Raw genomic sequence first — 26,353 nt, 5'->3', positions numbered from 1 at the left:
AATTCAAAAACAGCAAACCGCTCGCTCTGGATATCTTAAATTTATGACTTTTTTCTTTTTTTTAATCCTCAATGATGTCAAATGGGTTAGGCTGCAACCTCTTTCATTTTCTTTAATTCATTCGCTGTCATAGCTTCTCTGGTCTGCTATCAAGCCTACCGAGTTAGCAAACCACTAAGTGAGAAAAGATTACAAATTCATTTGGTTCATGAAAAGTTTTTTTTTTTTTCTTAGCTAAAATATTTTTTAAAAAGATGATGCTTATAATGCCTAAAAAAGTATTATTTATATATTTGATTGAACATGAAAAAAATGGTACACTATAAAATAGCTTCTATTTAATTAAGCACCTATCTTTTAAAAAAAAAAGTTGTGCAAAATATTTTAAGGATATATTTAAAAAAATAATTATTAGCCAATGGAAATTAGTCTTTTTTTTATTCCACATATTTTTTTTAAATATGAAAAATATATTATTATAAATAATTTTATTTGAAAACTTTAATTAAATATAAGATATTTTCCTATTTTTTCTTCACCGCATGTTGTCCTTTTCTCTTCTTGCGAGCCCAACGAGTCCAGGAGTCAAGAGACCAAGTTCTTTGTATCACGTAGGTGGTCTACCGAGGGAAGCTCCAGCTCCTCGCCGCGGGCGCCACCATCAGCGTCGCACTTCGTGACTGTCATGACTGTCACCGCCCATTGCCAAGGAACCAGATAGGGGACGGCTGGAATGATGAGGCAGGTGCAGAGGAAAGAATTAAATATGGGGCAGGCCTAAATGTTCAGTAGTGAGGTCAAGTGTTTTGATGCCACGGCACGAGTTTTGATTTGGGTGGGCACTCGAGATCAAAGAAGAAGGAGAGAAGGTGGTGGTTGCCGGCCGGTTCCATGGAGTGGCGGTGATGGTGGAGAGAAGAGGAAGAGCAAGCGCCAGACCATTCATGAGAGTGATGGAGGTCCTATGAGTCCTTGGTAGAGAAGAGTCCACCATATTCTTCTTGGCCTCAACATTAAAGAACTGATATTGCTCTTGGTCTATACTGAACCATCCAGCTATTGCCCTTGATTGTCTTCTTCTTCTCCTCTTTTTTTTTTCTTCTTCTAAAATAGGTAGTTCATACAGTTCTAGTATGGATATACATCTAATAAGATCTGAAACTAACAAATTCCAAAGTGCTCTAGGCAACTCTCTCCAATCCATAGGGTGTCCTCAGAGTGACCGGCCACAAATGAAGCCACTCAATCTATGACCTCGTTTGCCTCTCTAAAAATATGCTTGGCCTGAAAGATCACACCATCACTCATCATAGCATGAACAGTACTCCTATTGCCCTTAATTGTCGGGTTGCAGCAATTTCATATTTTCTTTAAGAACGCATTGCCTACCGCGGCATTCACCATCAGGCTCAAAGTATAATTGCTCTCAGTCATTCTTTCCTATATGGGGCAAGATGTTAAGGACCTACATGCCATACAGCTTAGTCGCCCGTCAAGAAGCGGGGGTTGGAGGCAAGACCATTGAAAGACCAAGTTTTAGGCTCTCATCAATATGTAGGTTTTTATCCCTAAAGTTAGTTGCGACACTACTCTCAAGATCAAAGAAGCAGGACAATTATCATTAGAACCAAAGCTAATGAATATCTAGGAGAAGATGGAGATGTTTCCAACGCAGTGTATTGCTTGTTTCTCTGGCTACGTCAGCTTTACTTCTTTACAGCTGCTCTTTGGAGAAAGTGCGTCTCTTATTGGAGCAATTTATCAAATCATTCTTCATGTTTTCTTTTTTTTTAAAAAAATGGCTATGGAGAGTTTGAGTTTTGTTAATTTCTGGCAGATCATGTGTTGAACAAGGATGTTGCCCCTGATATGTTTGATAGATTAAGGAACAGATACGCTAATGTTTTTTTTTTGTTGTTGTTGAACAAACCATAACCATCATTGGAATGTCTGAATGTACAATCCCATTATCTCAAATGTAGTGTCTGAACATCAATGCGCCTTCTGGCCAGTTCAACTGATCTGCCATATTAACTTGCAGAAATGAAAGGATACCCAGGACCAAGGAGTTGCTGAAAACTTGGAGGTGAACTTTAGCAAGTTTACTTTCGTTTTAATGAGCTTCAACCATGTTGATATCGTGACTGACTTTGAAGCAGGAAAGAGTTTGCTAGTGTCAAAAAAAAAGTTCTTTCTGCGGGGAGAAAGATGCAGCACCAATGCGAGTAGAAGTATTATGTATTCTTTCGTCGAGTATGGAGAAATAAGAGGAGAAAAAAGGTGCAATCAACTGTGGTTATCAGCAGTGGAGGGAGAGCCTCTTATTCACTTAATAAAAAAGAAAAAATTATGGTGAGATTTATAGATAATTGGCTCAAGAGAACTCATGCAAATTTCTTCAAAATAGGCTCCAGAGTCAAAGAAACTTGTATTGTAATAATAGAAATGACATTTTACACATCCATATTATACTGTCATAACATAGACTATTCAATATTTTTTATATATAAAATCATATAATATTTTTTTTTATTTTTATTGTGCAAGTGAAATGTTGGTGATTATGTTAAGATTAATGGGTTTCATTTTTTTTTTAAAAAATGGAAGGCATTACAAAAACTCAATTTTGGTAAAAAGAGTATTTACATGATTATATATTAGAAAAATCTAATTGTTATCCGTTGTTACATATTATTAATATAAAGAAATCATTTTTTTTGAATCTCAACTCAAATCAAAATTAGCTAAATTTGCCTCTTACCCATCCATATTAGACTGTCATAACTTGGTCAATTCAATTTTTTATACATAATATCATGTAATATTGTTTATTTTTATTATACAAGTCCAATGTTTGTGATTATGTTGATTTGATGGGCTTCATTTACTACAAAAATATGTAAGGCTTTACCTACGAAGTAATACATAATCTAAATTTAGTAAAAAATAATAATTACATGATGGGAGGAAGCTGTATCCCCCATATCCCAAGAATCAGATATGACGCTAATGGAGCGAGCCTGGGCTTAGCAAATGAAACAGTTCAATGAGGCCCATCCACGGCTCCGACCTAGCAATTTGGGTTCCCTGTTTGGAAACCAGGTGGGCCAGACGGATGGGCCAAATTCCGGGATGCAATGATGGTTTGATGATGGGCTCATCGTCTGGACGGTCCTGATCATCCGATAGTACGATGATTGTCCAAGAGCGGCGCTGGAGGAATGGAATCCTCCAGACTCGTACGGAGGGCTTTTCCACTCCCTCCCCTCCTCCTCTCGTATATTCGCGAGGTCTCTCACCGTGCTCTCCACTCCATAGCAGAGTTTAATCCCAAAAGCCCCATAACTGCCCTTCTCCTTCCCTCTCTGCTCTCTTGTAATCCAAAACCATTGCAAAAATGAGGTAATCTTCTTGTTTCTTGTTCCCTCTAGTTCCGGATCATCAAAACCCTAGTTTTCCTTCTTTTTTTTCAAACTTTTTTTTTTGGTTTTATTCTGCTACTTGTACTATGTTTGGTTTTATGGAAGCAGTCATAATATATTTTGATTCAATTTTGTTTCTTGAATGCATTTATTCAAATTTATATATTTCTGTTAGCATTTTTTTTTAATGCTCTTCTCTTGATCGAAATGGTTTTGGTTTTTAGGGTTTGTTGGTTTAATTTTTCTTCCGCCTTTTCTGCTGCTTACGTGGTAGCTGATAATAAGCATAAGCAGATCGGTTGTTTGATGACAACGAGTTTAATAATTCTTCTATGGGGGTAGTTGGGCTCTGGAATGAGCGACTCCCATTCCAGCTGTTTGGTTGGGGGGGGGGGGGGGGGGGAGTCTCATTCCCATTCCAATTCCAGGGGGAATGGGAATGCCTCAATCCCCCAAAATCCAATCCCGACTCTCCCTTAGTATTTAAATCCCTTTCCCATTCCGAATCTGATTCAAATCACGAACCAAACGTGTTCGGGCATATGGCCATTTCGATTCCCATTCCAATCCGTTCGGATTCCGGTATTGAGCTAAATGCACCAGAAGGAATTAGGTGGGACATCCAAGAAGACTATGTAATTGATAGATAGGAATTAGAGACTTATGAGTGCTTTGAAGTTGTTGAGGTTGAAGACAACGGCCACTTTTAAGTGATTTCTTCATTTAATCCAAATCTTGTGGATAAAAGTTTTGAGATTTAGTCTTCCGGTTGGTATCCCTTCCTGTTTAATAGTGGTGGAATTAAGTTTGGGAAGGATCTCCATTGTGGCCTGTGGAAACTGCGCTGATAGAGGATATAATTGGCTTTCTTCTCTTTGTTTCTTTAATTAGTTTTGGGTCATATGCTGTGCAAGCGCACATAGGAAATGGTGGTTTTTAAGAAATGTAACTATTAACTCATTTGGGATCCATTGATTCTGTAGAGTTTGTTCATGTGTTGATTTGTTGTTTTTAAATTATTTTTTAACTTATTTTTTGGCTGGTTATAAGAGATGGAACTTGAAAAGAAATCACTGCTAACGATCAAAAATTTTTATTGGTAAGGAACTCGGCATTATAGGCACTTTGGGTATTATAAACTGTTGCAATGCTGTGAGCATATATATATATATATATATCATCCAATTATTATTTTTTTTGTATGTTCTGCTAATTGTCTGCTATGAACTCTAGAGCTTCAAAAAAGAAAGATACTTTGCTCCTTTGTGTTCAATTTTTTTGATTCGAAAACTGTCAACTTTTTTTGTGGAAGGTTGCCATCATTCCACATGCATGTTTTTGTTGTTTCTTGATGTCTGTAAGCAGACGCTGTGATTCTTTTCTCCTCATAAGAACAGAAATCTTTCTGGCGGGAAAGAATTTTATATTTCTAATAGCCTATAGTTTCAGAGTTAACACATGCTTGTTCTCTTTTGTTTGCAGCCGACATCCAACTACAAAGTGGGCCCAAAGATCCGACAAGGTGTATATCACCATTGAACTACCAGATGCAAAGGATGTGAAACTGAATTTGCAACCAGATGGACACTTTTATTTCTCTGCAGCTAGCGGAGCAGATAATGTACCATATGAGATTGACTTTGAATTATTTGACAAGGTTAATGTGGAGGTAGGTGCTCAAATAGGATGGGGGAATTCTTCTAATGGTCCCTTACTAATGATGAATATGTTTAACTGGTGTTGATGAGAATGTTGCAGGAGAGCAAAGCTTCTGTTGGATTGAGGACCATATGCTACCTTGTGAAGAAAGCCGAGAAGAAATGGTGGAGCAGGCTACTGAAGAAGGAGGGGAAGCCTCCAGTGTTTTTGAAGGTTGATTGGGACAAATGGATTGATGAAGATGATGATACGGAAAATAGATGTGAGTCTGATGCCTCAAGCATCTTGATGCGCGTGTCCAAATTGTTGATTATATCTTCTTTCTTTTATTTTCTTTTTGCTCACTATAACTTGCTTTTAATTTTATTATGCTGTTTATGCAGTCGGAGATATGGACTTTGGTGATATGGACTTCTCGGTATGTATTTTAAGCCAAATCCGAAAATTATCTGTCTTTTCTTTTGCAGTTTCTCATCCCCTTTTTAATTGTGCAGAATTTGGACATGGGTGGTGCTGATGATGAGCTTGATGATGCTGCTGCTGATGCCATTGACAAGGAGGGAGGTTAGTCTTGTTTTCTTGAACCAAAATCCGTTACAAATACCAATTTATTTGTTCATGTCAAGAATAATAGCTTGATAAGCACATTTGTTTGCGGGGGAAGAAAAAAGATACACGAGTTTGCTTGAGTAGTAGCTCGTGTAATCTAGTACAGTTAGTCCTATGTTGGCAAGTAGAAAATAGACTGATTATATTTATTTCTAGGAAGTTGAGGCCTTTGCTCATGCAGATAAATATTATACCATTTTTGTTTTGCAAATACTTCCAAGACATTCATGTTCTCTTTTGAGCCTCTAAGTTGTGATTTTAGACTTCCGTGAGGGATGTCTTTTAAGTTAAAGATACGCTTAAAATTGTTTCCAGAGTACATTACAAAAAAACCTCCTAAGATTTACATTTATTACATTTACATTGAATAGTTTGTAAAACCTACATTTACTCCATTAAATTAATGGGTTGGTGAAACCGTTGGCTTCATATAAAAAATTAAAATTGTTCTTTAAGTCGGGAGGAGGATACATATCTTTTTATATCCTTGGGTAGCTATTATGTTACCTAAGGTTATTTATGGTTATTTTTGAATTTTTTTCGGAAATGGCATTTGGGTTCTATTTAAGGTTAATGGTTTGCTTAATGTTTTGTTAAGTTATGGGTTAAAAGTCTTAGATAAAATAAACCTTAGGGGGTGGGTGTAAACATAATTTACCCCTTTAATCTTAGGTGCGGTTTTTGTAATTTATTCTTGTTTTTATATTCTACTTTCTTTAGAGATCAATATTGTTCATTGTCTATTTCATGTGGTTATTAGTAGTTGGCTATTTGGTCATCAATAGATTACTGTTATTGATGGGCGAACTCTGTTGTCGCTGAAGCAGATGATGAAATGGAAGAGTCCAAGGCAGAAGGAAGCAAGGTGGAGGAAGCCTTGGCTGCAGCTACTAGCGAATCTGAGGCAAAAGCATGAGGCTTTCCAGCAGCTTGAGATTCCGTTTAAAGTCCTGTGGGAAACTTTGACATATATGCTAACATTGTGTTTTTGTTGATTCGGGTGTATGTGGGAGGCCGAACCCTCCCTATGGAGATACCAGATTTCCTGTTTCTTTTTTTAGCTTTCTTTCGAGATATTAGCAATGGTTCTGTTTGGAGCGATATCAGACTTAACAAAGTTTTAGTATACGGATACACTCTTCTTATATGTTTTTATGGGGTATAATTTTTTTTGATAACTTAGTTTTCCGATTTGTGTGGTTAACGGAAGCACGTCCAAGCTTGTGTCGAATTTTCAAAGCTTCTTGGATATATCCCTGCATGCATGGATACCAAGGCATGGAATCATCGTCTACTTTTTTTTTTTTGCTGAAAGAATCCTCGTCTCCTTGGCTTGCAGAAATCTCCCATTCTCTTCAAACTTCAAGAAGACCACACCTCGTTGGAAGCATATTTTAGGAGCAATTCAATATCTCTGATTCGGGTGTCGTTTTGATCTTGTCTGCCTCAGGCTTTTGTGATTGAGTAAATGGATTAATTGGTCTAAACTAGGCTAACGGGATAATGGGAGAAACAGCAAAATTGGTGGACATCCATAAACAAGGAGAAATATAAATAGTAATTGAATTCAATTTCTCTAATTCAGGTGTCGTTTTGATCTTGTCTGCCTCAGGCTTTTGTTATTGAATAAATGGATTAATTAGTCTAAAATAGGCTAACGGGATAATGGGAGAAACAGCAAAATTGGCGGACATCCATAAGCAAGGAGGAAAATAAATAATAATTGAATGGATCACTAGTTTAGCTGAGATATATTATACGGTATATATGAAGATAAAGACAAATGGAAATATAGATATGGACTATATATGCTACCGTCTCAGCCATTGAAATATCAATAAAAATAGTGAAAAAGGAGATTAACTGCTCTTCAAGGAATCGTTCAAATATTTGGTAATCAAAAGATTTATCAATAAAGATCAAAAAGTATTTCTCTCCTTAAGCCAGACAATGAAAAAGCCTTGGCCTACAAAAATCTCACGTGTCGATATAACTGTTAAAGTACCAGTTGAGGGCCTGGCCTATCCTTCTTTTTTCTTTGCGGAAAGGAAAGGGGTGACTTCAGGAACCCCTCACAAGGTTAGGTCTGAGCTAGAAATCCCAATTTTTTGTCCCTTATTATGTCGAAAGTCCTTCACATAACTGCGATGATCCATCTCAAGTCAGGATGAGAAAGGAGGAAGGTGAACATGGTGTTAATAGCCAGCTGTAAAAGCACATCAAAATATAGAATGTAAATTTAATATTTGTGAATATTAGATATAATCTATTTTAATAATATTAAATATGGTTTTTTTTAATAGGGTTGCTTTGTTACACCTGCAAAACTTGCATTTCTGAGGTGATGAAAATTCCTCACTGGACTTGATGAGAAATAGTATACCACGTCCAAGAAGTAAATTCAGAAAAAGTTTGCAATGGTAAATGTTGTTACTTCTAATCAAGTACATTGTAGTGTTCTATAGACTTCCAGCACCAAAATTTCCAAAAACTCACCTTTTAACTGTCTAATATAAACTCACTATACTGAAGTACTGATATTTTCGCAAGACAAGCTAGAAGTGTAGTTTTAAAATCATCAAGGCTGCAACATAAAATTTCCCAAGGCAATGACTGTGTCACTGTCCCTCCAAGTATCCAAATTTTCTTCAGCACCAAAATACTGATTAGTTGGATGCAAATGATTGCTGCACCTTTCACTTTATGGGTCAACTTTCAGGCAATCTCAGTTGGATGCCCTCAGGTGGTGGCCTCAGTGTGCAGACCATCTCCCTTGTCTTCCCAAAATAGACCTGAAAAGCACAAGGTTATGAACTAGGAAAAGGATTCAAACAAAGGTCCAAGGTAAAATAGTAATCCTACAGACTGATTTAATATCATTGTTGCAGGGCATACTACTTCACAGACTTATGTCAAGTAGGCAGAACACAGTCCATCAAATAGCAGCAAGTGGCTCATATGCTGATGGAAAACCATTAAACGGTTGGATGAGACAAATTACCTGATCCAGTGAGTTCCTGAGCTTCCCCTCCATTTCTTCTATCATCTTTCCCATGTTACACAAGTGGCCCTCTGCCACTGAAAGGTCTAAACTCATCTGTAAAATCAAAACCATGTTAATGCTGATAAAGGAAAGGTTCGAGTGAAGATATGATTCAAAACTGTATAAGCCAAACAGTATTTTCCAAACTAAAACTAAGTAAATCTGAAAGAATAAAATTTTTACGACCTAGCTGACTGTAACTTTACCTACTTCTAGAGCTCATAAACCTATCTAATTCCCAACAAACTTGGTATCTTTTGGCTAAAAAGTAGGTCAGCAGGACCCAATATCTTACCTCTAAGCTTTTACGACTCAAGTATTAACAGGCTTAATTTAGGTATAGCAAAGTTGGATCTGACCTAACTAAAGTGAAGGGGTTCAAAAAATCTTGATTAATGTCATGCCCCGCCTCCGTGGGGCACGTGCGGCACCCAATGCCCACGTGGGGGCCACATGAGGGGGGAACACGGGGCTACCCTGCCAAATATTGTCCGGTTTCGAGGCCCGTACGCGTGTGCGCACATGCGGACCCCAGAATCGGACAATATCTAGCAGGGGAGCTCCATGTTTCTCCCTCATGTGGCCCCCATGTGGGCACTGGGTGCCTCACGTGCCCCGTGCAGGCGGTGGCGTGACACAATCTACATGACGTGTCCAACAAGAAAGTTTATTTGGCTTGGTCTGGATCTTAAACATTGATGTAAGATGGTGCAGACAAGTTCTAACCCTCTATGTTTGCACTTGTAGCAACTACCTTTTTCTAAACACTGTAGCACCATGTGGCTTTAATCAATAAACATGCCACCTGATGGATGAGCAGCTCATCATGTACATATATTACGAGTATTGGGATATAGGAAACCACCATGATGACAAACCAAGGGATACCAACTTGTCAAATAAAAAACTTAAAGCAATTCAGCCTTAGGCCCAACTTATCAAATTCTAGGTAATTAATAGCATGAACAATGCCCTAAAATGTTTAATGTACCAAAAACAACAAATATATAGTTCTATTTGGGCAAAAAATATATGCGTTGAGACGGTCCCCTACCTCCAAAGCATTATTGGACAGCCAAAATATTAGAAGTTAGAAACCAAAAACAGCAGGATTATCGTTAAGATATTATCAAACCAATTACCTGTCTTCTGATTGATCCTGACAGATTGAAAGTTCCCAATGGCTTGTGTTCTGTGGTCAATGATAGCATGACGGTACTGGTTAAGCAGTAATGAGCATTCCCCTCTTCAACTGGCCCAACCTATACAGGGAAATGAAGAATTAATCATTATAAGTACTCAAACCATATGAAATACACTAAGCAGCTTAAATCAATCCACAGAAGTTGGGTCCAACAAAATCACGCTTCACCTCAATAACATGAATAGCATCCCATGAACCCTCCTGCAAATGTCCCCTTCTCCCATGCCCTTTTTTTGATCCATCTTCATTTCCAAAAACCGTTACATGTTGTTAGAGCCAATGCTAATATTGTACAAACAGGGAAAAAAATAAAAAGCCGTTCACAATAGAAGCTTTGCCTTTCTTTATTAAGAAACATGCCACAAGTCCCTGATTGTCATCTTCCCACATGTACACCGATGAGACACCCCCTTCATAATACCTAATGATGCAGTTTGATCAAAAGAATGGCTATTATTTCCTCAGAAACAGAGCATCACTAATAATTTTTCAGGTTAAATAGAGATATAAGTTAAACAGATGATCAAGAAATATCTCCTCTTATCCCTAAAGGATAGAAATCAGCTCATAAACATTACGTTAAATCATAATGACAATAAAAGATGAGGAAAGTAAAGGACCTCACTGATCACGATAAACAGCAAAAATCTCATTTGCTTCAATTTCAAGTTTCCTCAGTTCATCTGATGGTAGTGGCCCATCTTCCAAAGGTGGGCGATATTTGTTTGACCAAGGCGATCTGCATGAGAAAATAATAATCAACAAAACGGGAACATGGAAAATCCACCATAGAAAACACAGCTTCTTACACACAACAAGAACAAAAGGGCTGAAAGTACAACCAAGATCAAATTTTCAAGATTTCCCTAAAAGAATTCAGTGAATCATAAACCACAATCAGAAGTTATGAAATGATTCTTCAACTATTTACCTATACGAATCAGCGTCCCTGTTGTATTCACACAGTATGAACTCCTTCATCGACTCAGTATCCATACAAACCTGCTCTCTTGATCAAAAACAAAATTTAGATCAATCTTGCCTTTAATACCATCAAACAACTGCAGTGCTGGCTTGATTGCAGCATTTTATATATAGCTCAAGTGCAATGGAAACAAGCATCAAATTTCCATGATTGAGCTGGTGGGATCAAGAAGAACACATAAGAATAGCTCGCAGGCATCTTCCTGTTGTCTGAGCTATGCTTGCAATGGTGTTGGCGTATAAAATTAAATGAATGCATCAGAAATTTAGAGCTGACAGAATATCTGGGAAGCACGGCACGATCAAAAAAAAAATCTAAAATTTTTACGACCCAGTTTTCAAAAAACAGCAAAACAATGCACAATCCTATGCCAGAAAAGATAGATAAATTCTCCTCCATGTATTGCATTCAGAACACATAAGAGAGAGGAAAAGAGCCCCAGAAACTTCCTCGAAAGACACGAGAGATCTCCAAACTACCGACAGGGCCCCCTAATGAACCCATAATAGAAAACATACTTCTATACAGAACTTACGAAAATTATTCGGAAAAGAAAAAGAAAAAAAGAACCACCTTTCTACTTGAAACGAAGAGAGCGCGACAAAATCGAACTCTGTCGATAGCTTACGAGAACTTTCGCAAAACAATAAAGAAACAAGATCAAACTTTGTAGAGATCAAAAGGTAGAGCACGAGATCAGCTACGAAACACGGATAATTAACACGACTCAGACCCAAAAAAAGGCAAAAGAAATTGGAATAGGAATGAAGGAGAGCAGCAAGAGAAGAGAATAGGACCTGGAGGGGCTGGTCGACTTGGGAGAGGAGGTCGGCGGAGTGGTGGGGGAGGAGGGACAGCAGGGCCGACAACGCCGTCTCGCTCTGGTTCGGCGAGATCCTCCGCATCAGATCCATCGCCGCCTCCATCTCGATCTCTCTTTGGCTCTCCTTTTCTCTCCCTGGTGGAGGATTTGGGGAAGAGAGGAGGGGTTGGTTGTGTTCTCTTCTCCTCCTCTTTTGGGGACCGCGCGATGAGGAAAGGGTGGGCCGTTGTTTGACCCGAGTTTCCCTCGCGTGAGACGCCCCTCTAAGCGCTCCTTTCTCTTCCCCTGCCCTCCCTCTCTCTCCCCCTTTATTTTGTTTCATTCATGGAAAATGGCCTTGGAGTGTAAATAAATTGATCAAAGCACCATTCTATTATATTAATTAAGCAAAAGAAAAAGAAAAAAAAAAGGGATGCATGGCTATATCCTTCGGATGATGATGCAGAGCAGAGACATGGATGGTATGGATGGTGCATGTTTGCCTAATCTATAAAATAAAAAAAATAAATTTTAATCTGTCTTCAACAATTTGCTGGTGGATAGATTTAAGTAATTTAAGAATAAAAATTCAGAAATTTTAGCTAACTTTATCCACATTGCATGGCCTCTTTTTCTCTCCTTTATGACAGCCTAATTTGTGCCTTCCATATTCAAACTATTTTATTTTATTGGTTATAAATTTTGCTAGCCACCTATTGCTTTGCTACCATATACAATGGTCAAGCATACTTTCTGTACTAATATTGTTCTTCGTCGATAAATATATATTTTAGGTCTGTTATTAAATTGTTCACAATCATAAGAATAAGATATGTTGTGGTGGCATGGATCAAATAGAGACCACTGGATGTTGCTCCATCCAACTCATTTTTTTGTACTTAAATTTTAATTACATGTTTAGGATTATGATACTAGTTCAGCTCCAATTTTTATAGAATTAGATATGTGCTCAATAATGGATCTAACCATAATTAAATTTTTGATGTTCACTAGATATATTATTAGATATTTCTATCGAAGCTTTTATTTAAGTGTAGAAACGCATTGGCTGTTACCATTCTGGTTATCACTAAAACCAAATTATGAGTTTAATATCATGTTAGACAAGCTATCATTTTTGAGATCATTCTAGATGCAATTGTAATATGTTTAAAGATTGGTTGGGTCCAATTTTGGTCCCAAGAGTTAATCAGACCCATTTCTCAGTGCAACAAGAGACTTCAGGTGTCAAAGCAGGGCATTAGCTTCCAGTGCCAACCTTGGCCTGTGTAGAATTAGGCTGTTCGCAAGCATGACATCGTTTCTCATTTCCCATCTATTTGTATTTTTATTTTTATTCGGCAATAGGGTGAAGCCGTAGAGGGCGGTGAGGTCATTCCACGCTGCTCTCACTAGAAACCGCCGCATTCCGCTGCTTAAAAAGCGCCAAAAGATTCATTTCAAACCATGCTTCCTTTTCCCTTCTTCTTCTTCTTCTTCTTCTTCTTTTTTTTTTTTTTTTTTCTCTTTCTCTCTAAAACGGACATATCAATCGAACACATCCAATAAAATCAGAAAATAAAACATCATGAAATGTTCTAGGCAAATCCACATCCTGAATCCACAACGTACCATCTGGTTGGCCGTATAAGTGACCATCCAGTCCGCAACACCATTAGCCTCCTTAAATACGTGCTTAGTCTCAAAAGTTATTTCGTCTCCGCCCATCAACCAAATACCACGCAGCAGGGGATGGTCCCCTCCTCGGCCACTCGGGCCCCCAAACCAGGCTTCCTTCAACTGCCAAAAGATTTATTTTCTCGCTTAACAAACGGCTCTGGGAAAGAAAAAGGACCAAGCTGCCAAAGAGGCCTAAAGAGGCATCTGGACTTTACTTATAGAAAGAAGGATAGAAGTAGAAAAGGTCTTGGGAGTGGAAGGCTCGTCATCTAGTGGTCTTTCCCAGAACCTCCCAAACCCTGGTGAATGCAGGATTTGAACCCAAGTCCTTGGTACATCCATCGACACTTTACCAAGAAGGTAAGCAAATGACTGAAACCGATAGTGAATGTATGTAGCTTATACTTGCTCTGAAAATAAACTTGCAAAACTACAAGTAGATAGCTTCTGTGATATCAGCAGGCACTTAGGAAACATGACAATCATGCACTGAACTCAAGCAAGCCATATAAAATGCCAAAAACACAAACAAGTAAACAACAGCATATAAATAATTTAAAAAGAAAACATTAACATCTAGCTTTGCACTGTCTGAAAATTCATTATTTTTTTCTCAAAAATAGGCTTTTACTCTTCTTCTTTTTTCTCCAGATCTATAACATATTTATATAATTATATTCATTTGGAGGTCTACTTTCCTGATGAGAACTTTCATCTTCAGATCGGACCCGATTCGAAGAACTCGCAAATGAGTGGTCATGTAAGCTACTAAGGAAGTTAGGAAAGACTTGGTTTTTGTCTCTGCTTTAATTTTTCACCGTTCAACTTAATTTTCTGGGTGCATGATTCGTTTGTTGATGGCTCGATGGCTAAATAGTGGCGTTGTATAAATTTTCAGTTTAAGCATAGTTGCAGTGCTTTCATTTTTCTAATTTGATTCCTTGATCTATTTAGAAATGAATGGTCATGTAAACTCAAAAGAAACCAGAGTCTTTATATTTTATTTTATTCCTTTCAGTTTTAGTTTCTAAATTTCGTTGTAGATATAGTTTCTAAATTTTGCTGTGTCAGTTTAGCTGTGATGAAGCAATAGTTATGTGTTCTTGCACTGTAGATGACACCCAATAATTCTACTTGACTGTGAAGTGAGTGAACATGATGTCTGATAACTATTCAGTTTGACAGCTTGACGATCCAAAATCATCCTTCTTTAGTGTGATCTTACTAACGATTGCTTGAAGAGTATGTGGTAGCTCCGTGCTTAAAAATACAGTACTTAGTCCCGATGCTACGTAGAGTTAAATAAGGTATAGCAACGTAGTAAAATTAATTTTAGCTTAACCAGATCTCATGGATCTGATTGGACTTGGTACACTGTTTTGGAGACTTGTCTTGCCAAGTTGAGCATACAATTTCACTTGATTGTAATGCTTAGGTTTTGGTGGTTTGTGCAGCTATTGCGCTGATACATCCTCTAATTGTTAAAGGCTCAGGGCTTTTTGATGAGCAAAGTAGAACAATTGCCACACTACATGATGTTTCTTCTTCACAAGTAACTAGATGACAAGAAGGCTGGTAATGTGGTTATAAATTTCCTCAGAGAATGACAGGCTTCAGTTTGCTCACTGTGTTTCTAGTTATCCCACAATATAAAAGGTCATCATCAGACAAATTGGCATTCACCTTTATTCTTGGCAAAATCCATTTCAATTGCAAATGATTGAATCATGTAAGGTTTGTCCGGCAATACAGGGAATTAAACTGATCCTAGGCATAGGACCACCTCAACTGAAAATTTTACCTGCTGGTACACCTTTCACCCTTGTAGTCATCACATTATCTTTTGTAATACCTATGCTTAACTCAGGTGAACCCAAAAAACCAAGTCTATTATTATTCTCCCCCCTCGTTCTTCTCTTTATTATTGCCGAATGTAGGAATTAGACACACTGGCTGAATAACCTAGATTGTCAGAAATCATTATTGATTATTACCACCTTCATTCCATTTCTTTTGTGGATAATGCTTAATTTCCTTCAAGTATCTAAACAGAACCGTGTTCTGCTCGTTGCTCTCTTCTCACCATCATCAATGAAAGCTTATGAATCAAAAGCAGCTGTTTTAAATGGTATCTCTTCAAGAAATGTGCAAGCATGGGAAAGGATCCCATGATAAGAAAAGCAGCTACGCTTTGAAAAAAAGTCGAAATTACAAATAACAAAAGCTAACCGTATTATTTTTCAACTTTTCTTTCTGAATTTACTATATTAATCTCTTAGGTTTTGTTTTCATTGGAACAGTATAATAGGGGAAAAAATGAATTAATTAACAAACCTCCTATAATTATCTCAAATGTGAACTAAAACCCAAGTACAAAAGTGAAGAGGTTACCCAAGAGCAGCCAGGCCAAGAAAGACGCGAAGAGAAGTGGAAGAAGAAGAGCCAAAAGATGCATTCATTTTTCTTGCTTCATAGAAAAGCATCCCATTCATTCTCATGAAAGAAAAAGAAAGGATATTTAAATTTGTTACCTCAATAACTATCCCTTGAAGAAGACTTTTGAAATATAACTATAACCAGAGATTCTCAGGCCCTAATTTTCAGCTCAACTAGTTGATAGAATGATACACTGTCAGCTGTCACATTGTAATTTGATACTGTTTCCTCTTTGTCAATCAAGTTAATTCATCCTGTATATCTTGAAGCATGCTGAGGACATGTACAGATTGTTACAACATCTGAAAACAAGTCCGTCCAAACACTTTGCTTAAAGACCTAACAACATGAACCAGCTGAACCTCACTAATGAGAGCAAATGCATGGCCTCCCACCAGTGGTAGGTCACAAATTCTTCCACGAGCATGTGTCATGAAAATACCTTGGGATATCACTGTCTAAAATAATAGATTCAAACTTCTACAAGGTCTAAAAGCTCATCTCCAGATCAAGCAATGCATGAACAAGAACTATCCTTGAAGAAGATAAGGTAAACTTGCATAGCAGAGAAACGAATGAGAAATATGAAACTTGAGCTATCTCTGATATGTGAATCTAGAAACACAACCATTGTAGGTCGGAAAATATATTACTATTGTCAAAGAGAGCTCCATAAATATGTCAGTGCACTGAAAAATACAGGTTCCCCCATGAATGCAATTAACAAGGTGTTTTAAACGTGTAATGCCTTCTCTGTAGGAACTTGTCTCTCTTAAAAATATAAGCTGCAAAATGTGAATCACCAGACATGAAGCAAACAAAAAAATAAAGTATCCGATACACATTGAAAATACCACTTGGATGTGTCTCTCCTGTTCAATGTACCCATGGTGATCGCTGATAAGATGGCAATGAGGACCTACCAGTGGTCAGGCGTCGTGGTGAATTGTGATGCTTTATAGGTGACCTTGGAATGGTACTAGAGGCCTTCCATCGATCTGTTTGGGGTTGCACCACTGCTGTATTTTTAGGGTCATGCAGTTGCTCCAGCATAGCCAATACCGCAGACATACGGGGCCGGAGTTTGGCCTCCCTACAAATGCATTGCAAAGCAAGGGTGGCAACTCCCTGAGCTCCTTTCTTTGGATATCGGCCCTCTAGTCTTGAGTCCATGATCCGGTAAATTTTGCGCTTATCACCCAAATAGGGCTTCGCCCAGTCTGCTAAGCTCTGCTCTATGCCTACTCTTGTTTTGTCAAGAGCCCGGCGTCCAGACAACAACTCCAACAACACAACCCCGAAACTGTATACATCAGCCTTTGCAGAGAGCCGACCTGTAAATTATTGAAATGTTAGATCTATTTGCTGAAGAGGCAGCGGTCACAATAAGATGAGTTCATATTTTATTTTCTGCTATGAAGCCATTTGATGGGAAAACCCAAAGAGGGGAAGTTTTTTTTTTTTAAAGAACATGCCTTCTATAATTCAGACAAAGCAATAGGTAATAGTACTAGTGATAACTTGGCTGGTTTTGTGGAAAAGTACCAAATGTGAAACACAGATGAAGCCAAAAGTGTAGAACCATTTATGGAGGAACTACAGATTTCTCAATCACTAGCCCATACCATGCCATACATGAGTTAGCTTTCTTGTTACCTTTTTGAATTTGTTATAGAAGAATTAATTGCTTATATTAAAGAGAAGGCTCCTTGACGTCCTTACATGTCATGAGACTACAAAACTGTAAGATTAGAGTGACAAGCAGTAATTTTTTGGGTCGATGAAGCAATTGTTAGTTAACCATCCTTCTGCCAAACCTCTTTCGATGAAACTTTGTCTTAGGCATGGAAATTGACACATTCTCATGTAATTTGCTAGAAATGCCTGCCATCTCTGGAATCAGAACTTTTCAGTTGAAGAGGTGAGTGGAAAGAGTATGACAAATAGAAATGTATTTAACCAGGCAACCATCAGAAAGTTTGGATCTTCATTGGCTTTACATTTTCTTCATTTCCTTTTCTTTGTTTCTTCCTGCTGCACATGGTCTTGCAGGTGAGAAACATAAAAGGTCCTAATATGAATTGCGTCAATGAATGCTATACGATTCTAGTTATCATTGAAAAATCTACAGCAGTCACAAACAGAAAAAATAATGATCATGGAAATGAACAACCAAAAATCAGTATTAGAAAATTGGCATATTACAAACCTGTTGCAATGTATTCAGGAGCTGCATATCCATGAGTGCCCATGACTTGCGTAGATACATGAGTTCTGTCCCCAGTTGGTCCAGCTTTTGCCAAGCCAAAGTCTGAAAGCTTGGCATTGAATTCCTGCATTTGAACAAAACAGGCTGTAAGATTTTTTAACATGATTTATATAATTTATCTTGCCAGCAGCTTCTCCCCACAGACCAACCCCCCATCCCCCACCCGGCATCCCTCCCTCCCTCCCTCCCTCCCTCTGCCCCATCCCTCCCCACAGCATACCGAGTCAAGGAGGATGTTTGATGCCTTAACATCTCGATATATGACTTGGGATTCAGCATCATGCAAAAAAGAGAGTCCCCTAGCAGCTCCAATCGCAACTTTGATCCTTGTTGCCCAAGGCAGTGGTTGTGCACCTCCTAAAAAGAGCAACAAAGAAAACTTATATCAAACAAGATACATGCAAACAGAATAAATGCAGGAAGTTCTATCAAAGAGTGTCCAAACCATGTCCAAAAGCTACACCCTTGGTTGTCAAATTTTTTTGAATGAATAACAGCAAATGGCATGACATGGAAATGGATGGAAGATCCAGTACATGCATACTGTTAGCCCATTAGTGCCTTCAAGGATAATTACTAGAAGAAAGGTGAATAGTAGAGGTTGGGGTGTAAACCAATGAAAGGACCTGAGATATGCGCTTCTGATACTGGAAATGTAAATGATGGCACCACCAGCCACAGATACTTCTTATCTCTATCATGTTTTTCAAGTTACTGTTCAAGAATTTAGAATCAGAGGGGAGAGTGGTGGGGATAGGTAAGATGGAGCCATGTAGGTAATTATGATAGCTTCTTTTGTGAACCTGACAATTGGGATTTTCTAACACAGAGACTACAGTTCCCTGCGCTGACCCAAAAAAATTAATATGTAATAAAATAGTATTTCTTAACACATTTCTTTACTTACTCCTAAAAAGATGATTCTCCAAACTGCCTTTTGACATGAATTCATAAGCCAGAAGGCGGTTGTCACCCTCTGAACAGTAACCAATGAGTTTAACTAAATTTGGATGGTGAAGCTGACCAAGATAGTTGACCTCTGTCTGCATCCATTAGCAAACAAAAGTTAAGCATCAGGAAAAGTAACTAATTAAGGACATAAAGGAAAAGGGAACCGAGAAACAAAATTTTTGGAAATACCCACCAGCCACTCCTTGTGGCCCTGGAAACCCTCCTGTTTAAGCTTCTTGACAGCAACAACCATGCCAGCACCAGGCCTCGAAGCAGTTAAACTTTGTTCGTCAATCCAACCTTTATAGACATAACCAAATCCTCCTTCCCCAAGAAGACTATCCAGACGGAAGTTTCTAGTCGCATTTTTCAGATCATTGAATGTGAAGGCCTTCAAATTTGAGGAGGACAAAATCTCACCTTCAGTTCGTGGTGTAGGAAGACTCTCATTAGAAGTCCTCTCAGTATAAGAAGGCATGGTCAGAGTTGAAGGAGTTGAATATGTTCGCAGAGTTGAAGGAACAGAAGATAGATTTGTTTTGCTGGTGCCTTTTGAGGGATCTGTGTTTTCAAAAAAAAAAACAGAAAAAAGGAATGTGTAAGAAAATATCATGAACCATTCTCTAATCCGAGTAAGTATTCAAGCAATCATTTTAGGTATATTCACAAGAAAAACATATCCTGCCATCTCATAACAAGAACGAGAATCATCACAACATGGTTAATGTGACAACATGTGTGAGCGTTACTTAAACTCATATTAGTTGTGCACTGGAGAGATCTTGGATACTTATAAATGACTAAAAAAACCAAAATAATACCTTTTAACTAACATTTCTTAGGTGAGGTTTTGAGTCGTTGCAAATAGTATCAGAACATACCCGACCCATGATTCATGTAAAAGACACTATAGCATAGGCACTGCTGGATCTGACCACAAACCAAGTATAGTGTTTGTTATTGGATTTGATTGGATTAGGATGCTTAGTATCACGAGGATGCTAGGGCATAAATAGGGAGAGTGTGTGATGACCCATACAGGCATGTATTTAGTCCCACATTGGTTATGCAATAAGGAGGCAGGGCCAAAGAACCCAAATAATACCTTCTAGTAGCCCTTTTTGGGTGAGTTCCTGGATCCTTATAGTTAATGTTGGATCCTTATAGTTAATGTATGCTAACTGGGAACAAATTCTCCTTAAAGCAAAATAAAGTCAACAAACTACTTTCGTGGACACCCACAAAACATGTTAACACTGTAATTATCCAATTCATTTGAAGCATTAGCTTATCATGAAAGTAATAATGTGCTAAAATTTTAAATTATTTGTTAGCAGCTAAGGGTGGAGTGCACAAATTTGTGTCTAAAGTATTTTGCTTCAGAGAGTTGTGCAAAAACCTTATATGTTTAACTCCTGAAGGGAACTTTGTGCTGTCAGCACTTAGCTTCCCGCATATAAACTTCAGTGCTTGACTTCCAACAGGATATGGAACTGGCCTTTAGTTACCCCTTTCTAGAAGATCCTAAGTTAAAAGATTTCAAGAAGAACTTGTAGCAAATAACAGAACTTGATGCAGATAAAAGACAGAACATGTATGCTCACTTCAGTATGATAATCAAATCCTAGCTACATAATTGATTCAACCTTTGATTAAACAGCATTTTACTTCAGAAATATATGCTAAAAGAACGAACACTACTTTTGTCTGGTCCAGAGTTTCATCATAGAAATTAAATGGTCAAATCTCCAGAATATTCTTTGAGTTTGCATGACTGGTGTTCATGCAACAATTTCAGGAGAAGTGTTGGCAGGTATAAAAAAATCGGTGGAGGTTTCTTTTTATGGTGACTCATATATTAAGACCTTAGAAACATCAACTGCTTGTCCGTAAGTAATTGATAAAGTGGCCACCAGATTACCATCAGCATCATGATGAAATGGTCCGAAAGATCTTATCAATACCCAATTAGAAACTATTTTTAAAAATAAATCCAACAGATAGTTACTAATTTTAGCAGGAATTTAGATCCACAGCATGTGAAAATCTATATGCCGCTAATAACACTTCTTCCAAAATAAATTTCACAGGAGAAATATGCCAAATTTTATGTCATATCCTGACAAAGTTCTGTGCTACATGACCAGATTCTAAACAAAATACATCCAGAATTCATGAAAATTTCATAGCCTAACCCTAATCAAAATCAAAATGAAATTCAAAAACAGACAATTCATGAGAATTTTAATCTAATTCACATCATGAAGAAAACACATGATCAACTTGTTTTCTTCATATAAACATTACAAGAGGCTGATTCACATGCTATAGAAAGGTTAGGCATTATGACCAAATTTAATCTCAAGCTCATACATGTAAGCAATACCAGAGACTATATTGAACATCATACGGACAAAGATATATGTGTTGTTTGGCTTTAAAGAGGCTTGCTTATATTCGTCGAATCTAGGTTCCCTAAAAGCTGGATTTGAGCACAACAGCTAGTAAAATAGATTATACATTGAGTGTTCAACTCTGAAGATCTCTATGTAGGCTGACCAAATAAATTGAACCTAGATTATATAAAATCCTGCATCTAGAGATCTGATCAGCATGTGACTAGACTCACTTTACCCTTGAAAACTTAATATTGTCTGGTAACTTAAGCAGCACTTGTCTAGGTTTACTTAGCCCCAAGAAATGTGATAGTCACCAGAAGTCTCTTGGAATCCTACATGATGACTAGATTAATAGGTAGGTATGGCAATCGTGTTAAGTTGGGTCGAATATGGTCTGGATAGGATGTGGGTTAGGTCAAATATCCATCAACCTAAACCTGACCTATTTATTAAATGGGTCAAAAATATCAACCCAAACTTGACATTTTTATTAACCTGACCCATCCCACGTAACTAGTTTAATAAATGGGTCAAATCAAATTAAATGAGTGTCAAACAAGTCCAAAACATGTTAAACAAGTATTAAACGGGTTAAACTTGTTAAATAAAATTTAACAAGTCGGGCCATGACTCAACCCAACTATTAAATGGGTCAAAATGGATCAGAATTCTAAAACTAAACCCGACCAATTTAGTAAATGAGTTAGGTCGGGCCAATCCATTTATCACCCCAACCCATTTATGCCAAACCTGAACCTGCTTAAAGCAGATCAGTTGTTGGTTGGGACATAAAATTGCCACCCCTACTAACTGTTTACTCTCTCCATTTAGTACTCAACAAAAGAGAAGGATCAATACTCAGCTTTTGGTACCTTCCAAAGTGTTCTCTAGCCCATCACTTTTTCTGCTGTGTTTACCAGTTCTTAAATTGAATGCCTGCACAAGCTATTGCTTCTTAGCCTTGATGTTCCTGATTTTAGGATCTCTGCCGTGTGCACAAGGGAGTAGTTCTGTCTGAAACCATGCGCTTGAAGAGGGCAACATAATGACTTTCTTTAAAAAGAAAATAAGGTCCTTCTAATATTTGACAAACTTTGTCAATCCTTTTCTTTTTTTCCTATAGCACTATTCATATCTTCTAACTATATCGCTTGATCGTGGGCCAGGACTCACTTGTCAGAAACAAATATATTTTCTCGCTCTTATGCTCTAATAGTTAGGGCATATAAACCTAGTCACTTTATCAAGAACCAAAATTACAGTTCAGAATCCCAGTCTCACATTCCAGCAATGAAAAAAACCTTAAAAAAATGTCCTCTTCGATCTTCTTCTTACATATAAGAATTATATCTTTAATTGGAAACCTGTTGCAGCACTAAAATATACCAAAACACATCAAAAAATAAACTGCTACTTTGCCAACATACAAATTGAATTTTAACCATCATGTTGTGCAAACTAAAACCCCTAAATAAACACCATAATAAACATCACGATAAGCATTAGAGATTCATCTGAGCAATGTGGAATTGACATAATAAGTTAAATATGCCAAAATATGCAATAAATAAATTTTCTACACTGATACTTGCCTACAAAAAGACAACAAGAGACCTTGTATATTAATACTCAAAAAACTATCAAACCCCACAAGGAGTCCGATTTAATGATGAAATATAATACGTCAAAAGTAAATAGTAATCATTTGAGGTTATAAGCTTAATACGTGCAGATAGCAATCATTAAAAATATAGCAAACTAGGGCTCGGCAGATTGTGCCGAACTGGCCGGTTCGGGGCATACCGGACCAGACCAATCGATTATTAGCCCGGTTCAACTGGTCGAATCAAGACAATTAAAACCTTAGCTCTCTTGATGCCCTCGAATTCTCGCCTCCCCTCTCTCCCCCTACTGCCTCCTCCAGCCTTTGTCACCATCAGACAATATCTCATCCACCTTCAATGACAACGATGCCATAGCCAGGTGAGTCCTCTCTTTGTTTTTCTCTTGGTCCCCATCATCAAATCCAGGGCTGTCAGATGACTCGAAGCCCTCGAGAAGCCCTCACCTCTCCTCTCTCTCTCCCTTCTCGCCTCTTCTAGTCTCTCTCCCTCGAAGCCCTCCTCCTTCGGATCCTGATGTGTCCTGCAGCATCCCTTCCATGTCCGATGACGATGATGATGGTGACCTCTCTCTCTCTCTCTCCATATCCGATCTCTCTCCTAGGTGAGTCCGAAGGCCTCGGCCTCTCTCTCGCCCCCTCCCTTTCTCTCTCCCTCTACCTCCCCCTAGCTTTGTTATACCATGGTTTGGTTCAGTATGTATCGATACCATACGAACCGGTTGCTAGTTGGTACGACTCTCGAAGCAGTTCGGCGAACCCTAGAACAAACCATTCAAACAAAGAGCATGTAAAACCTAAAATTCCAAATCAAATGACATAAGGAGGAAAAAAGATATTTCGACCCAAGGACAAATCATTATAGACAGCATTCCATGACCACCTCCAGAAAGCAGATGGACAGAGCCCATTCCTCTTGAAAGCATAAATGACTCATCACAAGTAACAACAAACAATTGGCATTTATCGCAAGCTTAAGCTACGAAAAGTTTCTACGCAAGAAAAGCTAAGGTTGAGAATTGAAGGTAGTTGTCAGTACATAAAGCCAACAAAGATCATAGTTATGATCTTAAATGGAGGGCTAGACAGGACATCAACAGTAGTTAAAAAGACAAGAAATCAAGAAAACCAGAGTTTCTAACAGGCAAAGATCCATGTTCAGCTCTTTTTTTAATTATTATTTTTGAGGGAAGAGGGAAGAATGGCCATCCCCACTTAAATTTATTGATAATTAGAAGAGAATATACAAGGAGAATTGCCTACAAAGTAGGCTAAGAAGTCTTGTGGCTGTCTCTTGTTTTTTTCAGAGCAAACAATTTTCTGGCTTAGGAACTGCTGAACGGCTTCTGCCATGATTGCTTTAATGGAGGATTTCTTCTGAACGAAGGCTCGCTCATTTTTTTCTTTCAAGGGCTGCTACCAACACACCGCTAAAACTACCTGATCCCATACCTTCCTGAAACCTTTATGGATCCTTCTTCTCCTCCATACTGTCTAGCAGGAGATCAAAGAAGCAGGTCTGCCATTAAAATTCAAGCATGACTACAGAGAGCTCCAAATAGTCCTAGCGAAACGGCAGTGTAACAAGATGCGGCTAATAGATTCCAAATTCCCACCACAAATGACACATCCCCTAATACTGGCCAACCCTTACAGCTCTTAAAAGAGAATTCAAGTCCCTTTCTATTTATACTCAACACAAAACTTTGTTTTATTACTATGATATTACATCCAAGATCTAGTATAGATTAAACGCGGCACCAGAACCAAAAGAATCCAAGACCAAATGGCACAAACTTTGAGCTGCGCCTCAGTTTCTATAGTGGGCTAGCTGCAATCAAAACTAGTAAGCAATCATATAGAAACCATAGCTTTTCACTTAACCAAAGCTTTAAACTTACTACCACCACCAAACACCCAGAACTAAAGAAACCCCGAAAGGAACAAAAGGAAAAAAACCCGAACCCAATCCGAAACCCAAACAGGAACCGCAGCAAGATGAAACCTTTAAGCAACAAAACCTATCAAAAGCTCAGAAGAAACACTCACAGGAAGCGTGCTGAGTGATGTGAGCGTTCTCCACTCGCGACGACGGCGAGACCAAGCAATTGCCCATGGCCGCCTCCGCCGAAAAAATCAGAGACCCATACGAGAACTCTCCAATCTCCAAAGAGGAACACTGAGAAGAAGAAACGGGTGGCGAAAAAAAAAAATCCGATTTTGCCGCTTCTATAGTTTCTCTTCACTGATCAGAAAGCGACCCAGGGGAAGAAAGATGCGGATGGAGAGAGAGAGAGAGAGAGAGAGAGAGAGACTGCGTAGTGGGAAAGCAGGGAATTGGAGAAGAAGAGACGGCAGGTCTTCGGGCCCCTCGACAAAGACAAGCGTGTGGGGCTTCGCATCCTCGAAACAAGACGCATGATTCCAGTCGGGGTAATGCAGATCTACAAATGCCCTCTTTCCTCCTCCGAAATCTCGATGCTGCCAGAGATTTTCCACCGCAGTAGATGCCGCTTTTGATCCGCCGCGACCATCACAGCGCGGAAAGCCGAAAACAGGCATCTCCGCCTTGCGGAGCTACTGAGATTATTTAATTTATATATATTCATTTGTTTATTTACTTTATCGATTTGTTTGTGCAGACAGTTTGGATCGGCACTCGCACGTCCCAACTCCCAATTTACGCCTGTGTGAAAAAGTTTATCGGTATTTATGTCAAGTATATAACTAACTTTATTTAAAAAGAGGATAGAATACTCTTTTAGCAGAATTATTACAAGTTTACAAGGAAAAAAAAAAAGACACAGTGCTGACTCAATCTCTATAGCATCTGGGAACTCGAATCTTATGTCGGTCATATAGAACACCAACACACAAAAAAAAAAAAAAAAAAAAAAAATTTGGAGGAACCGGTCCAACGTCCAAGACTTTGACATCAGCCAACTAATTTTTGACTAATGTCTCTTGATTTGGAAGAGACCCGGAACAATAAATATATGTAAAAATTTCTTTGATTTGGAAAGGTTACTACTGAGGGAGAGGCAAGTAATCACTGGTATAATTATTGTTAGATGATCCTCGGGTTAGGGTAACATTAAAAGAGAAAATGAAAGGTCTGTTGTGTGAAAAGAGGATAGAGAGATTCAGTGGAGTAGATTATAATCTAAAAAGTATTTTTATGACTATATAAAATAGAAAGTTTACACTTTCTAGAGATCAAAATTTCCACCCTCATGAGAGGGATCCAAAATGCCCTTTGGGTCCTTGGTAGGT

At 38.2% G+C, this 26,353-nt stretch overlaps 3 protein-coding genes across 3 annotated transcripts; 1 reads left to right on the top strand and 2 right to left on the bottom strand.

The window, feature by feature from the left end:
* The first annotated feature begins 3,259 nt into the window (after window positions 1–3,259).
* On the top strand, window positions 3,260–6,837 carry LOC120110474 (co-chaperone protein p23-1-like). The gene is made up of 6 exons (XM_039125537.2): window positions 3,260–3,402; window positions 4,905–5,091; window positions 5,181–5,343; window positions 5,465–5,499; window positions 5,576–5,645; window positions 6,518–6,837. The coding sequence occupies exons 1-6, from the start codon at window positions 3,398–3,400 to the stop codon at window positions 6,604–6,606; spliced, it is 549 nt and encodes a 182-aa protein (XP_038981465.2). The 5' UTR covers window positions 3,260–3,397; the 3' UTR covers window positions 6,607–6,837.
* Window positions 6,838–8,086: 1,249 nt separating this feature from the next.
* Window positions 8,087–12,108, bottom strand: LOC103700636 (F-actin-capping protein subunit beta-like). Its single transcript, XM_008782545.4, has 8 exons — window positions 11,720–12,108; window positions 10,869–10,939; window positions 10,563–10,676; window positions 10,276–10,358; window positions 10,106–10,179; window positions 9,876–9,995; window positions 8,692–8,787; window positions 8,087–8,482 (listed from the first exon to the last, which is right to left on the bottom strand). The coding sequence occupies exons 1-8, from the start codon at window positions 12,065–12,067 to the stop codon at window positions 8,399–8,401; spliced, it is 990 nt and encodes a 329-aa protein (XP_008780767.3). The 5' UTR covers window positions 12,068–12,108; the 3' UTR covers window positions 8,087–8,398.
* A 4,342-nt stretch (window positions 12,109–16,450) lies between these two features.
* Window positions 16,451–25,651, bottom strand: LOC103700624 (putative serine/threonine-protein kinase PBL3). Its single transcript, XM_008782537.4, has 6 exons — window positions 25,130–25,651; window positions 19,254–19,621; window positions 19,017–19,152; window positions 18,330–18,466; window positions 18,050–18,173; window positions 16,451–17,174 (listed from the first exon to the last, which is right to left on the bottom strand). The coding sequence occupies exons 1-6, from the start codon at window positions 25,194–25,196 to the stop codon at window positions 16,717–16,719; spliced, it is 1,290 nt and encodes a 429-aa protein (XP_008780759.2). The 5' UTR covers window positions 25,197–25,651; the 3' UTR covers window positions 16,451–16,716.
* Window positions 25,652–26,353: the final 702 nt, after the last annotated feature.

Source organism: Phoenix dactylifera, chromosome 12, assembly GCF_051530095.1.
Source record: "Phoenix dactylifera cultivar Ajwa chromosome 12, Ajwa_hap1_PhDact_Kaust_v1.1, whole genome shotgun sequence".
In the NCBI taxonomy this organism is placed as follows: domain Eukaryota; kingdom Viridiplantae; phylum Streptophyta; class Magnoliopsida; order Arecales; family Arecaceae; genus Phoenix; species Phoenix dactylifera.
Note: the sequence above shows the minus strand (reverse complement) of the source record. Positions and strands in the feature narration are given on the sequence as shown.

Coding starts and splice junctions, on each gene's coding strand:
- LOC120110474 (XM_039125537.2), top strand. Junction 5,344..5,464: donor TGATGATACGGAAAATAGAT/GTGAGTCTGATG, acceptor CTGTTTATGCAG/TCGGAGATATGGACTTTGGT. Junction 5,646..6,517: donor TGCCATTGACAAGGAGGGAG/GTTAGTCTTGTT, acceptor TCGCTGAAGCAG/ATGATGAAATGGAAGAGTCC.
- LOC103700636 (XM_008782545.4), bottom strand. CDS start 12,067: ATGAAACAAAATAAAGGGGGAGAGAGAGGGAGGGCAGGGGAAGAGAAA. Junction 10,940..11,719: donor AAGTCGACCAGCCCCTCCAG/GTCCTATTCTCT, acceptor TCAAGAGAGCAG/GTTTGTATGGATACTGAGTC. Junction 10,359..10,562: donor TTTGCTGTTTATCGTGATCA/GTGAGGTCCTTT, acceptor CTGCATCATTAG/GTATTATGAAGGGGGTGTCT.
- LOC103700624 (XM_008782537.4), bottom strand. CDS start 25,196: ATGGGCAATTGCTTGGTCTCGCCGTCGTCGCGAGTGGAGAACGCTCAC. Junction 19,622..25,129: donor CATCACTCAGCACGCTTCCT/GTGAGTGTTTCT, acceptor TTGAAAACACAG/ATCCCTCAAAAGGCACCAGC. Junction 18,467..19,016: donor GGAGAATCATCTTTTTAGGA/GTAAGTAAAGAA, acceptor TGCTCTTTTTAG/GAGGTGCACAACCACTGCCT.